The sequence below is a fragment of the Apus apus genome, chromosome 10 (assembly GCF_020740795.1).
Source record: "Apus apus isolate bApuApu2 chromosome 10, bApuApu2.pri.cur, whole genome shotgun sequence".
NCBI classification, from domain to species: Eukaryota; Metazoa; Chordata; class Aves; order Apodiformes; family Apodidae; genus Apus; species Apus apus.
Window position 1 is genome coordinate 14,499,051 of NC_067291.1, and position 12,938 is coordinate 14,511,988.

Here is a 12,938-nt window from a genome sequence, read left to right on the forward strand (position 1 = left end):
AAATTTATATTTGTAGCCAGAGGTGTGGGAGGAAGCAGGTCTTTGTGGGCAGATGCTGCCTAAGAGTCATTTCTTACATCCTGGGGAAAGAATTCCTCCCCTCTAATGCTCCAGTAAAGGATTCTCCCTCCATAGTCTATAATTTTGCAACCAAGAGTATCCCTCCTGTCTAAAATGCCACTTAACCTAAAGGTTTCACACCACCAGACACCTCTGACCTTCATGCTGTGCTGGCAGTCAATGGTTCCCTTACTCCTGACAGTACTCAGACTGCAGGATCCTAAGGGTACTGATGCACAGTGCCCCCCTGGACTGCTTAGCACCACATTTTGCTCTTCTTTTGAGCATCTCTGCAGTTCCAGCAAAGTGCCCAGCCAGACATTTGAATCACTTCTTGACACCTGCTTCTATCCATAGCAAACTCTCTGGTAGTAACAGGAAGTTCACAAGTGGCTTTGTGAGCCTTCAATATTCTTTACTCAAGCACTAAAAAGAAAAACCACCTGTGTGTAAGCAGTGTAAATGATTGTGTATTCCTACTGCATATAATCTGGTCTCCTCACTATCAATCATACAATTCAGTAGTTCTGATTCTTTTTAAAAGAAACCTAAAATAAAATTAAAATGGCACTTTTCTTCCTTGTTTCCCTCTCCTGCTACTGCTGTCACCCCAAGATGGCCTTATTTGCCTCCTTGTACCTCAACCAGGCTGATAGGTTTTTTTCCTCACCCCTTTTTCATCACAATCTCTCTACCATACCAGCATGAAGCCCAAACTAAATAGCAAGGAAGTGGGAGGGGGAAAAAAAGTCCCTAGCAGCACGTGGTCCTCACTACCTCATTTCTGTTCTCTTTTTAAAAAATGTTCATGGTCTCACATGCTCTCTAGGAACTAATACTCTGATTACTGGAAAGAAAATAAGAGACCAAAGTGTGGGCTTTAATCAGCATGCAAGCTGTGTCTACTGTGCCTTTCAGTCACTTTGTAATAGTGAAATAATTTTGCTTGCTGTTCTTCAGAAATAATGTGCAGGTAGTATATTTCTAGCATAGCTGTGATGGAAAGGTAATTAATAATAATTATGATACTACTGCACAATATTTTTTTGAGCTCAAAAGAGCTTTGCAATCATTATCTACTTAAAACTTGCTTCCCATTTATCTCTTCACAGTCTTTGGGTGACAAAGAAGTGGCTCTAATTTTCCAGCCTTTGTAGATGGGGAAACTGAAACCCAGACAGGTGAAGCCACTTGGCTAAAGGTACAGGCAGGTCAGTAAAGAAGCTGGATTGTGACTCAGGAATTCAGAAGCTCCAAGCAACACAAGAGCAACATCTCTTGGTCATCTCATCTTTAGGCTTCCTCTCTGCAGCACAAAGCACTGGTGGGTGATGGAATATGGCACTGCAAGCAGCTTAGACTAAAATGGCAGAAGATTATATCAATATCCCATATTTGTGGGCCATTTTAAAAGAGTCCAAGTGAAAGTAAACTATTTATCACTTCTAATCTGCTGTTGCATTTCCTTTGTCCAAAATCCTTCTATCACCTGGGGTCTGATGTCCTCATTTTACTTGTCCTTACCTTCTTATAGCTCTGAGTACTAAGTGCAATATGCTTTTGTAACACCTTGGTTCATACCATAAAAAAACCCACAGTGTTTAACAAATTATGGGGCATGGCTGTTGTTGTTTTGGAGTCTGCCACACTGGAAACTGGAAAATGCACAACACAACTTTCTTTTCAAGGGCCAAATTCATATTAAGCCATCTTTGTTTTCAAGACTGCAGGCAGAATTCCAGTCAAGGCAGAATATTCCCACAGACATTATGCTGTTAAGGCCTTCAGTCATAATGTACAGGTCAGGTGCTCTCAGACTGAGACTGATGTCTCAGTCCTCTCTTGTAGTTAATCATTAGTACCAAGACACAGCTTGCTATTGCTATGGTTATGATTTCATCAAATGTGATTATAAAGATGCTGTAGAGAAGAGAGAAGACCTAATTCTGACACTGCTGAGATCTCTAAACAGCCAAGTCTTTAGTGGTGAGGCGAGAACAAAACACTCAGTGTACCTCATTAGTATCTGGGAACTATTTTCTGGAAAAGCTGGAGGTTAGATAATATGCTTAGAATGAGCCATGAAACCAAAGGCACAAGCACACTGTGGCCAATTCAGCATGCTGCCATTGTTCCTTAAATAATTTGCTGGAAAGGAACATTATTCAGCACATAAAAGCTGCCAAGACAGCAAGTGAATTAAATGATCTTATAGTAATTGCAACTCTGTTTATCATGGGTGTATCCTGTCACTTCTCAGAGAGGCAATAAAATAGAGCAGAAGTGTCATTCAGCTTCCTTTTGACAAGAGCACTGCTAATGCTCTCCTGAGACACGCAGGAAAGGTACACGGTGACAGAGCTGTGCCACAACATTCATCTTTATGAGTGAACTAACCCATCTTCAGCAAAGATGAATGTCAGCAGAGATCAGCCAATGTGATCACCCAGACGTTTTGTGAATCTGCCTTCCTTCCCACTGTCCTGCAGCTCAGAAGTTGCTCTCAATAAGAGCCTTGCTGTAATTAAAGGCATTTTGAGTTCCTCCTTACTTTTGTAAGTATATTGCTCTTTCCCTGTATTTAGGAATAACTCCAGGGAAAATTAATTAGATGAGGTTCCCTTCAAAATGTTCCAGACCCACTCTAGGATATCTTTGGCCAGGGTGAATGGAAATGGAGGGAGCTCTTTCCCCAAAACACGAGCAGCACGATACCACTACAGCAAACCCATCTTTCCATTTCTGAGTCAAAGCCTGAGCAACCCCAAACATGCTTTGCTCACATTCCCTCCCACATACAACTTCTCCTGATTGGGAATCTGTTCTATAATCACTCAAACAAAAAGATGAGAGCTTCAGTAGAGTTGAAAGTACATATAAGTGTGTGTGTGTGTGTGTGCATTCTTGTATATATGAAATTACGTAACCCTGGAATAATCAGTAAATGACAGTTATCATAGATTAAAATGTTGACATATAATCCAATGTATAGTTAGAAAACACAGAATATTCCAAATGAATAAAACTCCATTCTGTCACACATTCTGAATAAGAATCTAATTACAAGCTTAATTGTACAATCATGGCTTAATCTTGGAAGTCAGCTGCTGTTTAATCACTGCACAATAACTGCTTTGGTTAATGACATGAGAAGCCACAGCATAAATCAGCACATCAAGTTTGCCCAGCCAGAAGCCCAAGCTCACAGAAGCCAGAGGTTACCAGCATGCAAAGGGAATCCACAGCACCACAGCAGGGTAGTTCTTGAGGTAGAAAAGGTGAATAAAGGTTAGTGAAAAACACTTGGAACCAAGTAAAATAGCTTCTCAAATTTCTACAGACAGGATGCCAGGTTGAGAGAGGATAATCTGAGCCTTCAGCACCACACTGCCACCCCAGAAGGAAAAAATAAATAAATAAAAAAAAAATAGAGAAAAAATATTACAACAGATATGTTGGATGACTTGGATTTTTTTTTTTTTTGTATAAAAAATTTGAAGTTCTGCTACTTCTGGAAGGCAGCCCTTGGGTTGGTTTTATTGTCTCATCAAATCCACTTGTGAACACAGCCACCTCTGAACCTCACAGCAAAATCGTGCATGACAACACAAATACAATTTCTTACAAAGAGAAAGCCCATTATTTCAGATTAGTTTCTAAAATCTGTCTCAGCATAGGAGTTCATGAAGAAATGAGCACCACTGTGAACATCAGAAAAGTTCAGCTCTGTCCTGAGTGCTACTTACCACCCCAGACAATTATCATTATTGTTAATTGTCTTAACACCTTTTGTTTTCTTGTATTTCCCTACAATCTTTGAGTAGCCCAAGCTCTGGGCTTCAAAGAATAAGGGGCAAGAACCAGACTTTTGGTTTGTTTAAATAATGACTAATGCAGTACCCACAGAGTCCTGAGACACTGAGGCATTTTGGTGATGCAAACTGGTGAAAAGGAATCATGATAGAATAAATAATTAGAATGAAAGAGACATGGCAAGACTTGTCACTCAGTTGTTCTCAGCCTCAGCTTTCAGGTAATGACAGGTAAGGCCAGAATAAAATAGTTCATTAACACCAAATGCTGCAGTATTTGGTTACAAAGTATGTGAACTTCACCCACAGTGAAGATTTTCTAATGCAAAACACACCAGTTATCCTAGTCCTGATAAATCTTTCACTCATCACCTTGAAAATAACTAGTGTGTGTTGTGGATAATATTTTGGAAGCTTTGAGAAAGTAAAGCAGGCTTCATTCAACCTGCTGAAACCCCAAGCTCTGCACTTGTCTCCTTTGACTGTAACAACCAGAATGAATCAGGGATCAGTTTTCTGCATGGAAATGAGATACCTGGGTGAGAATGTTTCTCTCATGAGTAAAGCTCCAGCTCAGATATAAGCTAAAGAGACTGATCTAGTGTTTTCCTGAGGTGCTGACACATTGCAGAAACAGCCTGAAAAAGAGAACTTGCATAAATATCAATCCTGAACTTGTCACAGCTCCTTTACACCATGGTTGCCTGGCCTGAGTAGAAAGAGAAATGTTCCTGTATGACAGTGAGCAAGGCTAATCCCCACTGCTTCTACTATTAGAATAAGGTCTATAAACCAAACTATGGTGCCAGTAAGTGTGGTCCACAGAGCAGTTTGTCTCCTAGCATTTGAGTTCCAGCATTGCAGAGATGGAAAGCTGGTGAAGATATTAAGGTATAGATTCACAAAGAAATAAATGTGTATTTGTATATGTCTATTTCTACCTATATATATAGGTGTACATGTGTGTATATACACACACACACAATCCTATGTATATACAAACACTTCTTCAGCTGCTCAGCTCTTATGTCTCCTAGAAAAGTCAAAGTATGCCAAAGAAAATTACTCCATCCAGCTCACTTCTTTCTGGACAGGGGAAAAAAGCCAACTACTCTCCACCTTTGGAGGTGAAGCTTCCTTGTACTCCTGGCTGCATCAGCAAGGCTTGAGCATCCTCCCTTCCCTTTCCTCCTTGGGAAGTGAACTCTGCACATGCCCTGTTTCTCCCCAGGCATCTAATATCTCACTTCTAGCTGTTCCCTGCAGCTGGAAGCACATAACACAAGGAACTAGCACCAATTCAGAGACACCGGTGGTCAAAGGTTAACAACATCAATACAGTTAACAGGAGGGGAACAGAAGGGAAAGGAAACCACAAATTATTCACCAAAAATGCACTTGCCTGTAGTAGCAGATATCATAGCCTGCCCGAAACCAGCGAGGCCTGCCCTGGAGAGCTTCCTTCACTGAATACATGACCAGCTGCATGCCTATGTAAAACAAGATAGTTTCAAGTGACATGACTTCCCTGGCTGGAAAAAAAACAGGGATGGTGAGGAAAATACTAAACAAGAAGCATCATTATTTTGTCTGTGCTCTCTCTGCACCTAGTTTATGCAAAGTAAATACATTTCCCAAAGCCCCATTCTTCGTTGTGATAGAGTGATGTCTGCACACAAAGCACCTCCAGCAGAAACGGAATTCATTAGAAAATAAATTATCTGTCTGGCCTTTGCAAGGGAAGACTTCAAGCTGCTGTTTACAAACAGAGGAAAGGGAAGAAAAGACTAGGAATAAAGGTTTAACAAAATCAGTAATTGTGTTAGTCCAATATTTCATGCTTGCCTGCACCATTATTGAATCCATAATCCTACTACAGTATTGGAGACCTGTGGTGCATCCAGAAAGTAGCAAGCAAAGCTAGTCTTCTATGTTTTAAACTTGCCATTAGACCTAGGAACACCCATGTGTCATAAATGCTGGCAATGACAGCATCTGTCATTGTACTGTATTATACCAGAAGATGACTTCTTCCTGACCTCCAAAATTTTAACATGTCATGGCCAAGGTACAAGGCTTTCTTCTCTGATCTGCTTATACATTACTCACAGCTCCATGAAGCCAGACCATCTCCAGGCAATTCTTTTGATCCAATTCTTTTGCTTTACACACCTGCCTGCTCTCTTACAGCAACGGTAAGGATCCTGCCCTCACCAGCCAAGCTCTCTGTGTGGGGTGTCCCTGGTGAGCTGCTGGGGGGTGCAGGGGTGGCCTTTGCACAGGGTAGTGCCAGCCAGGTCCAGTGGACACAGCAGAGCCACAGCTGCACCCAGCAGTGCTGCTGACAGCACTTCTGTGAAAGCTTTTTTAAGAAGGGGAAAAACTTCCTTTCAAGTATTCATGCATGTTGCCCCTTGAGCCTTCTCATGGCTGCTTTTGTGCTGGGAGGAGGTGGTGCTTGAAAATCATTAATACTGTGGTAGAGTAAGTTAGTGGGAAAGGGGGAAGGAGAGAGGTGGAGGCTGCACCTCCTGATTTGCTCTGCTCCTGGACACAACTATTTCATGAAATATCCTTTTTGCTGATTTGAAAATCCCAGGTACAAGCCATAAAAAAGCAAATCATGGCTTAGCCTCCTTACACTGGATGGTATAATAACTTTTTTCTTTCAATATATTTTTAATTGCATGCTTGAACATGTGAATCTTGTACAATTTCAGGTGCTCAAAATGAGAGTATAAATGCTGACAACAGCCAAACTAGCAGACAAGAACCAACCTTCCACCAATAATAGTCAGAATCTCTAGCTATGAAGCTACTGGTGGCTGTACCACAGCTTGTATTTGGGTTTACAGTAGGACCTCAATGTCCAAAACCTTCATTTTCAGGCCATTACCAGACACCAACACAACAACTGTTTCATAATTCAGGGAAGCAGAAGATGACAAAAAAAAAAATTATTTTCTTTTGGGATCATAGGAATACTTGAACTCCAGCCCTTAGGGTTAAAGAGCAAGTGCCTTATAATTGATTATGCCACTCATCCAGCCAGCTTCACAAATACAAGTGACAAGTCATACCAGGTCCTAGTGCTATTTGTTTTAGGTACATTGATCCTGAGAGAGTTCTCCTGGTGATGTTGAGGACTGTATCCACAGGCCTTTAGAATAACGCCAAGTCTGGTATTAGGAGCTTATTAAACATTCTGAGTCAGGTCTTGAGCTGGTGTAAATTAACACAGCTCCATGGAAACAAAAAATACAGCCTATGTCAGCCAAGAATTCAACCCACAGTCTCCATGCAGAAGAAATAATTCTCTTCTAAAATGGACATTGAAAGTTAGGATTTGTCCTGCCTACTTCTAAGCAGTGCCACATTCCTTCTGCACCACAGACTCTGATAAGAGCTCAAAGACAGCCAAGGAAGAGAAATTTTATCATTAATATCCAGCAGAAGTCTAAGCAGGTCAACACGTAGAGATGTGTTCCTGGATAAGCCCAAAGAATCATGAATATTTTTTTGAGGATTATCTACATTTATTTAAATCTTAGAAACACTTTCCAATTCAACACTGCTCATTCAATTCCAACAGATTGTCTTTTCATCCTTTCTCCCAACTCCAGTGCCATTATCCCTCAGTTCTGTTCTCTAAACACAGAACAATTAGATTTTTTCCCCAAAAATCCTCACAATATCCAGGTCTCAATATTCAGCTTACTCCTCAGTCCTCCTGAGGATAGAGAAGAGTCTTTTGACAAATCTAAAGTAGCTCTTTCAGTTGATTTCAGGGCAGATAAGATTAAACTTACAGTCTCCCTTATGGACACGGAAAGTTCAAAACCTCTATAGCATTAAAAAGTTATTCTTGTGAACAGAAGACTATCCCAACTCCCCAAAGGCTCATACCATAATTAAACTGGCTGTTGAACTTCTCACAGTTGATAATGTTGAAGCGATAGGGAACTGCTAATTTCATGTCACGGACTTCAAAGTAGAACCACTGGTGATGTTGGTTGCTGTTGACATCTGCATTCATAATTAAATCATACTCAAACCTGTGAAGGAAGATAAAAGAAATGGTGGCCATGAACACCCTGCCAGTCTGAACCTGCTGAGGAGAGCAAGCTGACCATCACAGTTATAACCTGTGAGAATTAAAATAACACTAACTTTTTGGTGCACAAACACACCATTAAATACTCACACTGTGTTAAAATTTTTGAGCTCTGCTTTCACGTTACTTTCATGACATTTAGGTGCTAGCAGGCATCAAACTCTGCACCGTAAAACCTGCTTCCCTGGTAACCCTCCCTGAACCCAGGAGAACTCCAGCATTTCATGCTGTGGCCACAGCAGAAGCCTGGTTGTGACAAACCCCAGCAGATGTACTTACTCCCGCACTTGGATGGCTTTGCGGAGGTTTCCTGATTCAAACTTGGAGAAGAACTTCAGACAGCCTGGAGCACCTGGGCTTGAGGGACTGCAGTAAATCAAAGCAAGGATACCTACAGCAAGTTGCTTCAAAGACAAGTCTTCCCCCACATCTTTTGTTCAGCAATACAGAGTTTTGTAATTTTTTATAAGCAAGACTCTGAGTAGTAGTAAAAGGTGAGCAAATCCATAATATTCTCATCCAATCCAGCACCCTTCTCTACTTCTACTTAGTGTTTCTAAATCTGATCTTTTCCTTTGCCAGTAATCCCTTTGTCCCAGTTCATATTTACTCATTTTATTCCACTAACTTTCTCCACTGAGTTATTCCCATTTATTAATTGCACAATGCAGCTCTACACAATTACTATACATTTATTCTTCCCTCATCTCTAGAATTTCCTTCTCTTAGAGCTTAGAAACCCTTACGTTCATCTTGAACAGCTTCATAATTTCCTCCTACATCAAACTGTCCTTCACCTTTTTTTCCCTCTAAAGAACATTCTCCGAGTTCTCATCCTTCCTCTGACTGCAATTTCTTCATATTAAGGACCCTCTCAACTGCCCTGTGCTACAACTTTTCAGACGCCACAATTCCTGGCCACAGCTGAGCACTTAAAACAGGTCACAAGGCTAAGTGTTTGTTTTCAGAGGATTTTTATAAGTGCTACACCTTTCAGGGTACATCTATAACCTGTGACACTCGCCTTACTGACACCCAAGTGCTTTCACAAAGGCAAATGCTGCTTCAGGGTGCAGAGACTGCCTCTGGAGTCATAGGTACAATTCCCAGCATCAGCCTGCATCCCTCTGCTCCAAAGCACTGCGTGGGATGCACATATATCCATGGCCACTGTACAGCCCCTTTGATGTGTAGATTTTTCTTGTTCTATCTAAAAAAAAAATGGAGGCTTTCTTGCTCCAGCAACTTCCCCAGTAAATCCTTTTCCCAGAGCCACATACTAGGAATTTAGTCCTGGCTATTTTTCCTGTTTGGCCTGTACCTCCTATGTTATTTAATCTGCACTTTTACCAAAGGTGAACAAGTAAACTGAGCTCACTACTTAACCCAGCCCTGACAGTGCCCCAGATTACAGTACTCCATTTAAGATACCCACCTGGGCTCATCTAGATCAAAAACAGTTCTGCCTGTGACATCACCTGGCTGGATTAAGCGGCGAACATCATCTAGTACCTTGTCCCTAGAAAAAAATAAAATAAACCAAATTATAATGACAGGGTGAGAAATCTTGTTATAGAGTGATCTTGTAAAAGAAAAATTAAGAAGCTTAGGAAATTCTATGGAAGGACTGGTACAAAAGAGGACTTCCATGTACTAATTCCAGGTGAACTTATGTATATCTATTTTTTTTCCTCCTGCTCCTTTCCCTTTACAGAAAGTTGCCTCTCGTTAAATGACCATGTTAAATTTTTATTCTCTACTGTATTCTGTCAAGTTTGATGTATTCCCAGTCAATGTCAGTTTTCCAAATGGCCAGCCTTGCCTCATGAGAAAATATCTACCATGACTTATAAATCTACTAGTTTGTCTTGTAGTGGATCTTGACTCTAAATCAAGCTAATTTTTACTCATTATTAAACTGAAGTTCTCTGATCCCTAAAGATGATCAGATATGGAACACCAGATTTCCTTTCTGACCTTTGCAGCTATCATGCTATGCCCTGAAGCATAATATGATTATTCCCATTTGAGCTGTATGGTTACACATGTTATTATAGTCATAAAAGCAAATCTTTTAGAGCAATAGTGCAAGAAGATGTGATTTTGCCCCTAAATAAGATTTTTAGCTTTTATATTTACTGCAGAAAGAACCATTATCCCTCTGGTGGTCAGAAATTTGTGGGCTTCACAAATGTCATTTTTTCAGTGTTGATCAAATTCAAAGTTTAGCACAGAACCCAGCCCCTTTGGTATCTGCTAACAGTTCTCTGTGCCACTAAAAAAAAAAAAGTAAAACACACAGCCACACATGGAACAGACAAAAGGGTAGATACAAGGAGAGCTTTTTCTCCCAGCACAACTTCAAAACACAGCTGTCACCTCTTCTGAACACCTGAAATAACAGAAGAAAACCAGCAGCCTCTAGCAGTGTGCCAGAGGGGAAATCTGGTTTATTTATTTCTGTCTGTTGGCTGCCATATATGCTGTCTTCTCCTAGTAGGTTGGGCAGCAGGGAGGGAAAGCAGCTTCCTTCCCTTCTCCCTACTGGTGCTCTCTTGCACGTAAGACCGTTCCCTAAAGGAGGAGAAGCTTCTGGAGGACCACATGCAGTAGGCAGAGAGCAAGAAGTATAGGGAGAAGGGACACACCAGAACAAGGGTAGACAGGGAGATTGCCAAGAACAACCTGACACAGACACACAGCTCTGAGGGGGCAGAAAAGATTTGTCCTTAAAAAGCCAGGTGAGATTCATTATTGCATACACTAAAAATGGCTGGATTAAGAGCAAGACTGAAGGCAAAAATGTATCCTGAAAGGACACACAGTCTTTTCCTTCTCTAAAATAAATTTGTTCTCATTTGTGTTCTAAAAAGATCACAGATGCACAACTCATTCTGGGTTTTGGTCTGCTTACTTCAAGGAAAAGCCACTAGTAAATCTATGCCAGAGCTTTACCAGCTTAGAGACCCGTCACATACATACACTTCTCAGTAACTAGATTAAACAATAACAATTCAGAAGATGAGACAGGGCAGTGTCTATGGATTCACAGAAGCCATAAAAATCTCAGTCCAAGGTTGCCACTATCACCACCTATGAGAAAAGAACACAACTCACAGTTCTCAATTCATCCACTGACACACAGAAATTCCATGTCAGAGACAGGAAATAAACCTGTTGATCCTTAATCCTGTTCAGAATCCAGTTAGATACCATTTCTTTTTCCTCAGGAGGAAAACCTAAATAAAATCATCCTGCTGCTTGGCCTATCTCCTTGCGAAAAAAGAGTGAAGAGCCAAAAAACCATTCTGTAACTTTCTTAAGCATTCAGAGGTGTGACAGTCAGAACCTACACAAACCAGTTCGAGCCTGAGAGCTCTCAGTGTGGTAATTATATTAAAGCACAATCACCTTTGAACCCCATACTTGCGCTCCAACATGGGCTTGCTGTAAGGAGGTGGCTGGTGACCCCAGAAATCAGGGAATGCCAAGTCTTTGTAGCCTGCTATGGACTTAACACATTTGGCCCTAGCCATGTAGAAGTGAGGGCTGTGGAACGGGATCTCTCTTTGGTGTTTCTCCAGAAGATTTGCCACTTCATCTGAGCTCTCCAGCCTCCCTCCAGGACTAGAACTGATGGAGGCCTCACAGTCAGGGCAAAACATTTTTTTGTACCAAGCAGCTTCTTTTGGGAGAGGACGCAAAGTAAGTGTGTGACTCCTGGCTGGATCCTCCTCTTCACAGGAGTCTGCATCCTGGGCTCCTTCTGCAATGTCTCTCTTTTCATCAATCAGATTCCATCTACATTTTTCTGTCCTTGTCCAGCTCTGCCGTGGGATTTTGAAATTCTTTTCCCCTGGATCTGGTCCCATCTCTGTGACAGTTTGGCTTTTCCATCTGTAGTTTGGATGTTTCACAGATGTAGCACTTGGAATGAAATGAGAGGGAGTAGAGAAAAGACTCTCAGTCCTGTCCTCCAAGCTCTTCTCTTCCTCAGATTCTGAGTCAAGCTCCTTGAAATTTAAAAAGCAGAAGAAATTAAGAGAAACTCAAGACAGATTGTGCCTCCTTCCAGAGGCAAGTTTGCAAGGAAGAAAGAGAAAATATTTACAAATCTCCCAAAACTGTATTCATCCAATAAGACAGCCAGAATAAAATCAGCCCATGGACCACCTGCCAGAATTTCTTTAAGCACAAAGCTGTTTCAACAGTAGTCCTCAGAAACTAAAAGGATCAGACTGAGTCATCTGGATGAGTCATCTCCAGCCAAAGCTGATTGTTCTAACAAATTAGGGAAGATAATTCTTAAGGCATTTTTTTAGAACATAAATGTTACAGCAGGAGAATGAAGACTGATCTGTCACGCAAAACTCTACCCCTGCCTTCATGCAAGTGTAGACATTAATCTCATTTGGCTACTCATAGTCATAATAAGTGTCACAGCATTATGTCTACAGGAGATACATTAAGCCAGTGGTCCTTTCCAGATTCTTATTTCAATTACAGTTTTCAGTTCTCCTAAATTCCAAGGCTTATAATGAGCTCAATACTTGTCTTCATTTCTTATCCCAAACTGCAATAGAACAATGATTTGAACTGTGCATTTCACTCAGCCTCAGTGCAATCTTCTTCATCACCTCCTTAAAAACACTAGTTGGCATTATTTATTTTGCACATCTCATTCTGATTTTGACATTGCTGTTGAAATTGCCAGCAAGGATACAAATTATTATCTGACAGATTTCTCATGTAGCAATTGATTCAGTAGTGCTTAGTTAATCCATACCCAGCTAAATGTGCACCAAGCAACATCACTCCCTTTCTATCACTCTTGATTCACACCAATAAACTCTAGTTATAAGCTTCAATCTTGGCTTTTCCAATCCTATAAGACGTGGGTTTCCATTTTCAAGAGCCTTGTTTGGTCTCTTGTCAGTAGCCCTTCTCAAGTA

General features: G+C 41.0%; 1 protein-coding gene across 1 annotated transcript in view; it reads right to left on the reverse strand.

The window, feature by feature from the left end:
- The window catches only part of AGBL1 (AGBL carboxypeptidase 1), a 271,464-nt gene that overhangs the window by 196,755 nt on the left and 61,771 nt on the right, over window positions 1-12,938 (reverse strand). Inside the window, exons 11-15 of the mRNA XM_051628933.1 lie at window positions 11,398-11,999; window positions 9,422-9,505; window positions 8,266-8,352; window positions 7,779-7,927; window positions 5,275-5,362 (exon numbers count right to left, since the gene is read on the reverse strand). Of these exons, the coding sequence (XP_051484893.1) occupies window positions 5,275-5,362; window positions 7,779-7,927; window positions 8,266-8,352; window positions 9,422-9,505; window positions 11,398-11,999 (1,010 nt within the window). The remainder of the gene's footprint in view (window positions 1-5,274; window positions 5,363-7,778; window positions 7,928-8,265; window positions 8,353-9,421; window positions 9,506-11,397; window positions 12,000-12,938) is intronic.